Raw genomic sequence first — 9732 nt, forward strand, 5'->3', positions numbered from 1 at the left:
AAATTTGTCCTACATACAGATGATGATCACCTGACTAATCACATGTATGCTTTGAGCAGGAATCAGTCAGGCCATACAATCAATAGCCTGCTATTTTGCCCCTAAAGCCAAAATGTCGTAAATGCATATTGAGTTAAAATTAAGTCAAGACTAGAATTAGACTTTTTGTCATCTGTTTTACTATATAAAAATACTTTGCCATAGATTTGTGTAACTTTAGTGGGGGAAACAGGGTGTTTATTTTGCAATAAGTAGAAAATCCAACTGGAGAAATATCACTCCAGCTTAGCTAGTAAATTAACTTAACTTTTTTTTAGGTAAATTAGCTTTAAGCCAGAGTAAGAAGGCCATATTCTCCTTACTGAGGTTCACTCATAAGCATAAAATCAGTTACCTTAAAGCTCCGTTTCTGTTTGATCGTACAATAGGCCCTATATTATATTATGGATCTGTAATATGGGGCTTTGAGACAGAGGAATGTATTGAGAATGTCCAGATTTACTTATGTAAAAAGGTTTGGGTGTCAGTACGAGTGTGAGCAATGCAGCAGTCTTGGGAGATTTTGGTAGATATGCACTGTCTACTTTTTATATGAAAAGATGTATTTTGTATTGCATACAATTAGTGTCAATGCCTGATTATCATTACCCAAGAAAATGTTAGAATATGCTTGGATGCTGTTGGGTTTCTTCTCTCAGAAGCCTATTGTGTTCCTGTGGTTCCTCTAATGTCTGGGAGGCTCAGAGTGTAGGTGATGTAAGAGCATAGCTGTTCTCGATCAGTGAGTGAGAGAAAAAGTGTGTGATATATGGTATACTATACTGGAAGATAAATTGAAGGTATGTTCTCTATATACATTTGTTATAAAAACAGAATGTTATATTTCTGCCATTTGTAATAAGCATTTAATACAATCATCATTTCTGTTCAGATGTTCAGATCATAATTTAGCTGTAGAGACAGGTAGAGTGCACCACTAACAGAACTTGTAAGTATTGTGAGGTGATTTTGGGCAACTATGGCCATAGAAGATGAGAAACATTTTTATGTGATTCCTCTATGAATCATGACTTGTGCACCGATTATTTAAATGATCTTGTTTCTACTTCTGTTTATTCTGAGTTTTCTCTCCTTTGTAACTCTGAGTATGTACGGTGACTGCCTCTATTTATTATGGAATGCAGAAAAGATTACTGTTTATGTCATCCTGATGTATGATCATGACTTGGCATCTTGGCCTATTTTATAATTTGGAATGCAGATACGATTTTTGTCACAGAAGTGAACAAACATTCCCTGTCAGTGCATGTAGATGTGGAACAATGGGCCTAGGGGGGGGGGGGGGGGGGGGGGTTCAGTGCCTAGGATAAATAATTGAACTGAAAAGCTAATTCACCCACTTTTACATATTTTGTCCAACCGGATTATCCATTTTAATGTGCCAGCACCTTAGTAACTGAGCTGTATCGCATAAAGAAGACAGGTGCTAAATCTTAAATCATAAGGACAAATGTCATAGCCCTGCTAAAGCCCAACTAGCCTAGCTTAGCAGAGTAGTGCTACAGCTGCCTCTGCAACCTTTGACTAGCGGAATTAACATGACTTCACGTGATGAAGCTTCCTGTAAATCACATATTTAAATATATTTTTACAGATGAATTTATTAATCTGATTAGTTCAAATGGACAAAGCTGCAAAAACAAGAATAACACATTTTGATCTCTGTGCTTCCTTGCATTTTACAGATAATCCAGATATACCAGTATCTAAATTCAGTATATAAAGGTTTTTTGTTAGGTCTTAAGATTTTTAACAATATAATATAATCAGTCTAAAAAGGGATAAAATTAAGGGCTTACAACACATGTTTGCCTTCAAACTTCAAATCCTTCTCAACGTTATTGTATCTGTTACTGCATGTAACAGATTGTGCATTTATATAGCAGTCATCATAATCGTCATTATTTATTTGTGTTACTGTTTATTATGTCCAGTATCAAATCTAGACAGAATATTGATGATATACAAAAATACAAAATGGGAAGTAAAGATGGAAACTTGGCTGAAATGGCAAGCTGGGGGTTGCTGCTGGCAGATGTGGTAGCCTATCTTAGAGGGGTAAAATAAATAAATAAACAATTTAGTACTATAGTGGCAGATGCAGGTGATGCAAATGCATAGAAAACGGTTGCACTCAAAATCAGTGCCATCTTTGTACTATGATCTTTTCTGGTCCCAGAATCTGGTTGTTAGTTTTACTGCCAGTGCTGTTTTAACATGAATCTCTGCATTATGTGATGTGCTGAGCCCAGCAAAGAGCTGATGCTTACTATTTTAAGTATTTTCAAGAACATCACTTAAGTCTCAGAAACAGGGATCTGATTTAGTTCAATCACAAATCCACAGATTTTCTACACTGTGGAAATCTTTCAGTGTAACATTAAAACTCAGTGATTTGATAGCATCACTGCAGAGTGGAGGGCAGACATGAGCTCAGCGGTTTGTTCGACACAGTCACTGGTGTTGAGGCGGGTGCGTGCAAGCAGCCGCAGTCTACCCACTGTGCTCCGCTGTGAGAATGAGACCCGGTGGCTCCCTGTGCTCTCACTGCTCCAAATCTCCACTCAAGTAGACACAAACAAAAATGCCATTGTGTGACCTTTCTGCAGCACCAAGCATCAGTGCTAACAGACATTGTCTTTGCTTTCGCCCTACTTGCGTATTTTCAGAATGATTATTGTATGGCACATACAATATGGTAGCATTATCACTGTGAGGCAAATGCGGCCTATTATTATGTTGAAGGAAGTGACCTGCAAGGACCATGGTGACCTCAAAAGGAAACCAATGACCTCAGTGTGACCCTTGTGTTTGTCCTGGGCCTAGACTGTGATGGAGGCAGGTCGGTTGCTCTGCTGCCTGGGAAGGAGAGCGTGATAGGTGGGGTTACTCTGAAACAAGGAACACAACAAAGTGCCGGAAGCTCCCGCAGAGGTGCCAGTTTTAAAATAGGCACCAGTCGCTTAACAAATGTGGCTTTCTATTTTGAGCACATTAGGATGACATACTCTTATTTTTGTATATTTATAGGTAGAGTATTCAATGGCACTGACAGGCTCAGGCAGAGTGGTTTTGTTGAAGACCAACAAAAACAAAGCCTCTAAATATGGCGAAGTGGTGGCTCCAAACACAAGTGCGCCCTCTTTTGAGTAACTAAAGGTATTGCTTCATTAAATGAACCAATACACCCAGAAAGACATAATGTACATCAGCTGTATGGATTCAGATAAGCATGTTAAGTGATGAGTTTATCAACATTTTATTTCAAATTTGACAGCTTTCCATATCATTGCCCAATTCACAAACATTTCTCATGTCTTTTCTCACATACAACTGAATCTCATGTATTCAATAATCTCATGGTCAAAAATAACCACTTACAAAACAACAAATTCATACAAAATATAGAAAATATGACTGAGCAACATCGAAAACAAACATTCAAGGTTGACAGAATCAGAGCTTCAAATTTTTCAAATATGAATACCAGTTGGGGACAAGTAGAAAAAAAGTTGTAAGTGCAAAAGAGATAAGATTGGAAAATATTCAAGGATAAAGCATATATGAGTAAAGACATGAGACTGAAAACACTCAGGCCTTTCAGCTGTACATTTCAAAAAGAAAAAGTCCCTTGACCATACATCCTGAAAAAAAAATCTGAATTTGAAAATGAGTCAAATGTGACACAGCTTAAGCTCAAAAAAACCTAAAAAATTGAAACTAAAAAGCCAAAATGTGTGATGTACAGTAGCTGCTGTGGAGCTGAGCACACAGTGACCTCAAGTTTATCACAAGGCACGAGTGTTTGGATAAACACATCACTACTGTTAGATGAGATGTTAATAGTCCGTGTCTGGGTTTAAGGATGGTAAAATAAAATGTGTACGCATTTGAGTCACATTTCATTTAATCATACATACACTCAGTTGTATGCTGAAGGAACGGTGGTGTGTGTGTGTCTGTTTGTGTGTGTTAGCGTGGCCGAGGCAGTTTAAAGGGCATCCAGCAAACTGTCAATGCGGCTGATGAGCTCCTGTCTCTTGCTGGTCAGAGTCTTCTCACTCTCAATGTACGCCTCCTTCTTGACCTTACCCGCCACCAGCCGCTCCGCCTCCTGGCAGGATCGACACACCAGCTCCTTCACCTGCCCGTCCAGCTTCTGCACTTCCCCGACCTCAGAACACAGAAGAAGGAAGTGAACCTGACTGTATGTAGCCAGTTCATTTCATTTACAACATTTCAAGCACAGACTGTGCTCACCTTATCAGCCAAGTCGGAGCCCTCAGCCTTGAGGCGGGCCTGCAGTGAGCTGATCTCGTTGGTGAGGGCGCGGTGGTCGGCCTCCAGTGTCTTCCGGCCACTGTTGAGTGCCCCGGTGTCGCGAGACTGCTTGTAGCGATTGACCACCTCGTCCATGTGACGGTACAGACCCAGACGTTTGTTAACCAGCGTCAGCACCTGCTCTGTGATGGAGGCCACCTTCATACGTACCTCAGCAGCAGGGTCCTGATTGGCAGACAGAAGAGAGATCAGAAGAATGAGACTGAATGGAAGCAAATTATCTTTATTTGATTAATGTTGTCATACCTTTGTGATGGCAAAGTCCAGGCGGACGTAGATGATGACAGTGAAGAAAAGGATGTAGAAAGCTCCTACAACCAACAGAGGCTCCTGCAGCATCAGGATCTTATTGAAGTTATAATGAACCTGGCAACAAGATAAGGTCAGGTCTGAAATTTTTTTCACAGCTCAGCAAATTCACACACATCAGGCAAGTCTAGTCAGGCTGGCATTTAGAAAATCCATGGAATTTCCAGTAAAGAATAAATTCAATTAGACTGCCAATCTAAAATACTGACAGCTATAATGCACAGTTACTTGCAACTATTTACTCCATAAGAGAACTTTTAGAGCCTCGGGAGACACAATGAAAAGTAGACAGCACTCAGAAAAAAGTAACCTCCACCAAGGCAGCTCACTGACCCCTTAATGCCACTCTGCCCAGGGGCAATATAATAGTTTGACCCTCATAATATGATTCATACATCACACCCCTGGCACTTGGTATCACATTGGTCTCATTATTTGTTTGAAAGCTATTCAAGAAAAAGAATAGTTTAGCAATGAAAATTACTGAAATATTAATGATTTTCTTCAGGAGCTCAGCAACTGTTGAAGATACGTCGAAATTGTTGACCCTCTGCTGAGTCAGCAGTTTTAGCTAGAATTTGATCTCAGTTGCAAGTCTGTACCATCAGTTGTTGTTTCTGTGAGCCCTATAAATTTGAACATTCTTGATCACTACATCCAGAATATCACTTGGATCCATATCAGACTTTGGTGTATGATAGCTCTACACATGGATGTTACCATGCGTTTTTGCCTAAGCATTGTGTATTGAGTTAAAATCGGAAATAGTGAAATTGGCCCTATCTCACAATAGTGAAGACGCTTTTAAAAAGTTCCCAGATCTGGATGATGACCTGAATCAGCACCACAATCTAATGGATTGTTTGGTGGGCTGTATCCTACCTCTCCAAAAAACTTCATCAAAATCCATTCATTACTTATCAGGTTATGCTGTGAACCAACTAACAAACCAACAAACACCAGTAAAAACATAACTTCCTTGGCTGAGGTAGTAAGTAAAGTTTTAAAGTTTTCTGGCATTTGAAAAAGCCCCAAAAAAACTTCAACAGCAGCTCTTAATGCCTAGACATATAGTTAATGCTACATACAAGTTACTTTCAAAACAGCTTTTGTACATATTTTGCTGCATTTGGTAAACTCCTGCTGCATTTGTCTTACCACAAAATCCTGAATGTGCTGCTCCACCAGGTTGTTCTTGGTGGCGACCAGCACTGGTCTGCCAAAGGTATCCAGGTATGTATAGTGTAGCTGGTTTGGCATACGATCAATTTTGTAAGGAGTGTCCATATGGATGTTTCTGAGAGGACAACACATAAGAAAGTGGGAGAAATTAGTACCAACTACTGCCAAAAGAAACAAAACACTATACTCAGTTTGACACACTCTAGATTTTCTTGCAGTCACTGACCTGGCCCCCTCTGGCAGGATAATTTTCACAGTGAGGGAGTCAATAACCTGGTCATCATACACATGGTCAACTAGTCTCATTTTCAGTGCATACTGGTCACCTAGAAGATAAAATGATGTGATGCATTAGCAAGACTCCCTTTGATTTGATGATGAGGGGGAAGAAGATATTATGGCAACAGCGTAGATCTTGCCTGCTGAGATAGCCCACTGTAACCCTTCTGGGTTAGTCATCAGAAACCAACTCACCCAGGGTGTAGAGGTACTCGTAGCTGGGCAGATTGTAGCCAATGATGTAGTGGGTCTTCCAGCCTCCAAACAAAGGGAAGCGAGGCCTGACCTCTACCTCCACTGAGTCATCCAAAACCTGCAGATGGGAAGTAGAGATATTCCCGATCTCATCCCTGTAGTAGACATCCTGGGCTGAAGCAGGAAGGATAGTCTGTTGAGCAGAAAAAATATACAGTCAGCATCATTATCACACAAACAGTGAAAAAGTCAGACAGCAGTGATTTGTGTTTAACAAAACACCTTGAAGGATTTGACAGATGAGATGCCGCTGTCTGACTGACGCTGGTAATCGTAACGTGAAAAAGGTCCCTTCAGGTTTGCTCCCGTATGTCTCAGGTCAATGGTCTCTTCCACAGCAATGTTGCCCCAGTGAGACACCTCAATGACGCGAGTGATGCTGCTGATGGTGAGGAAGGGCATGTTGTTTTCATAATGGATCTTCATTGTATCCTGAACGGTAAAAAACAAACAGGACACAGTTTTAGCAACTTTCTCACAGTTTCATCAGCTCATCAAATCTGGTCTGAGCAGTACCTCACTGAACGGAGCCACGTCATGGAAGGGTCCATACTCAATGATCTCCTCCATCTTGGTGGGGTTGCCCTGCTTCGTGTAGCTCTCCACAGTTTTGGAGGCGAGACGGACACGTGTGGTCTGGCTGTGGGTGGGGTACGGGGAGTACAGATAGTGGTTCCCCTGGAAGACCACCAGCTGGCGTTCTGCCTGGGTGATGTGTGTGGGGAAGGGCTTCAGGACGTGGCTGAATGTCATCTCCACCTTTACTTTCAGCTGAGCACCAGCTGCCAGACTGGAAGGCAGGTGCACTTTGTAAAATTCACCTCTGCAGAGGAAAGAGAAGAAAAAGAGGGGTATGGAAAAGATACAACATCATAATAATGTTAATGCTTCTGCTGTAAAGTATCAGCTTCAGGAACTAGAAAATGATATTATTGGACTCTTGACATGAACTCTTATGGGAGGGAGTGGTTTTTAAACCATCAATCTGAATTGAAAATGCAGCAAAATAGCCTAATTTTTATTAATATGTCTTTTGTCATCTAAGAAACTGCCAAAAAATGGTTTATAATCAAACCCATTTGTTTTCTTTTTTATGTCCCTGAACTGTTTGACAGGAAGGTTGGTGTTGGAGTTTGTTGGAGCAGAAAACCGAGGGCTGTTTCTAAATGGTGATCTTTTATTTCCCAGGCTAAAGGCAATAAGAAAGAGAGTATGGAAAAACCTTTTCTATGTATTTAGACAAAGTTTAAATGCTCTTAACTTTAGGGTCCTCAGATACTCTTCTGAGTCAAAGTTAATCAAAAATGCTCCAGTTATGCTGTGCGGTTTGCTTGTTTATACATGTGTGAGAATCTGGTTAGCTCACGAAAAAAAGACTCAGACCTCTTACCTTTGGCCCTGGATTGTGGTTTGTTCAAGTTCCAATGTGCCATCCTCCTCTTCATCGCCCTTCACCTACAGAAAAGTGGGGTGTTTCAGCATATACTTTCAATTTACAAGCAGAACACAGGACGTAAGGCTTACAATACAGTTGATAACAGCCCCCTGGAGGAACCATGTGTAGCTTTATTATTCTGTCAAAACACAAAGCAATTGAGCATTTTCATAGAGAAGAAGGGGCTGGCCTGCGCAGTCACACACGGAAGTGAGCGGCCCAGCACATACGTGTCATTCAGTCACTGACAGAGCGTGCAGCGCTGCGGAAGTTAACATTTGTTGCCCAGTTCCTTAGCAATTCAAAATGTATTCAGTATTTAGGTCAGCTATTCGTCGCATTTCTTCTCACAGAAAATGAGTTGAAGCCAAAACCTTGCACTTCGCAGTATACATCCTGAAACACTAGCTAACTGTGGTTGTTTGCCTCTTTGCTTGCAGCAGAGCCCAATATCTGCAGGACCACACTGGTTCATTTCACATGGACAGCAGTTATTTCATACATTCAAACAACAGATTGTAACATCATATGGTAGCGTGCTATTATCAATCTTTGCATCGCCACTACTGTCAATTCAAAGCAAAAAATTTGAGAGCTGCAAGATTTTGCACAGACAAAATATGTGTAGCCTAATCATTACTACAAAGCAGCTAACGGGCTAAAGCAACTAGTCGTTACAGGTAGAAGAGCTTTGATTCGCTCATGCTTGGCTCACCGAGGCTCCGATATATGCCAGATGCGGGGCCAGGTCACTCTCTACCGCTAATATGAAGCTATGGGCGGCAGAGTGCCCTTGGTTGGACAGCACGGTCTCTGCGGTGATCTTAGCCAGATGAGTGCTCAGGTCTACAGTCCTCTTCACCTCCTCGTTAACCAAACCATCCGCTGAAACCTGCGAGCTTACAGCAGCAAGAAGCAGCAGGCAAGCGACGAGAAGTGGCGTCTTTCCGGTCATTATTAAAGATACTAAGAGCTAAAATACCGGGAGAAGAGCGGAAAGCCTAGGAGGAACGTAGAGCAGCAAAGAAAGGCCACCACACCACACTACATCGAGAAAGGATGACGTTTCATGCAAGTCCGACGTAATGACGTCATGACGTGCTATTTACAACACGCTGTGCGTCTGAAGCGAATGTATCATGTTAATTGTTCCACACTCCAGCCCAGCAGGTGGCGGTAATGTACCTTAAATTGGCTTGCAAACCGTCAATAAACATCATAAGAAGAAGCGAATGTATAATCTGAAACAACAACAAACATACACTTATGATTACCTTTCTAACAATAAAAGTATTTTATGATAACCAGTAAAATGATTCATCCTGTCCTGTGCAGTAAATTCTGTTGGCTACAGTGTTGTTATATTTAATGTATGTCTGCACATTATAACAGATGGAAGAGGGATAAATTGCTAATCTACAGGTCCCTGGTTCAGTCCCAGGTTTCAGTAGATATTTTTAACTCTTAAAGGTCCAATGACATGCTTTTCCTTGTTTTTGACTTAATTTATTACAACTATCAATATTACAATTGAGAATTATCATCTTTGGGGTGACCTAAAGCTCAAAAAATGAGGTGTATGTATGTTCTAGTATTTCTATGCAGAAGCAACTGGGTTTATGCACATCTCGCAAACTCTTCCTCGCGAGACTTTTTTCTATCAAAATTAAGTATTACGTGATAGTTTAAGGATCTCCTTGAATGGGCATTAAATCCAGGCCATTGTGCATTAATGTGAGCTTACCTGACATCCAACAGTGCCCCCACCATATTTGCAAAATGTCACATTGCCTTGTTTGTTATGTATGTTTTCCAGAAGAAAGCTTTTTTTTTAAAATTGTAAAAGCCAAATTTTTCAGCTGCACCTGGTT

The 9732-nt window shown here is 40.9% G+C and overlaps 1 protein-coding gene across 1 annotated transcript; it reads right to left on the reverse strand.

Annotated features, from left to right (window-relative positions):
* Positions 1-3303: 3303 nt before the first annotated feature.
* On the reverse strand, positions 3304-8933 carry rpn1 (ribophorin I). The gene is made up of 10 exons (XM_020593250.1): positions 8577-8933; positions 7817-7881; positions 6943-7249; positions 6649-6858; positions 6367-6559; positions 6119-6218; positions 5869-6007; positions 4648-4767; positions 4321-4566; positions 3304-4234 (listed from the first exon to the last, which is right to left on the reverse strand). Exons 1-10 carry the CDS (start codon positions 8814-8816, stop codon positions 4052-4054), a joined length of 1803 nt encoding a protein of 600 aa, XP_020448906.1. The 5' UTR covers positions 8817-8933; the 3' UTR covers positions 3304-4051.
* Positions 8934-9732: the final 799 nt, after the last annotated feature.

This window comes from Monopterus albus, unplaced genomic scaffold (genome assembly GCF_001952655.1).
Source record: "Monopterus albus unplaced genomic scaffold, M_albus_1.0 scaffold18.1, whole genome shotgun sequence".
Taxonomy (NCBI): domain Eukaryota; kingdom Metazoa; phylum Chordata; class Actinopteri; order Synbranchiformes; family Synbranchidae; genus Monopterus; species Monopterus albus.

What these genes read in the sequence shown, in the direction of transcription:
- rpn1 (XM_020593250.1), bottom strand. Translation starts at nt 8,816, where the DNA reads ATGACCGGAAAGACGCCACTTCTCGTCGCTTGCCTGCTGCTTCTTGCT. An exon ending in ACCACAATCCAGGGCCAAAG is followed by an intron (nt 7,250 to 7,816) that starts GTAAGAGGTCTG and finishes TTTCCTCTGCAG; the next exon opens with AGGTGAATTTTACAAAGTGC. An exon ending in ATCCTGCCAGAGGGGGCCAG is followed by an intron (nt 6,008 to 6,118) that starts GTCAGTGACTGC and finishes TTGTCCTCTCAG; the next exon opens with AAACATCCATATGGACACTC.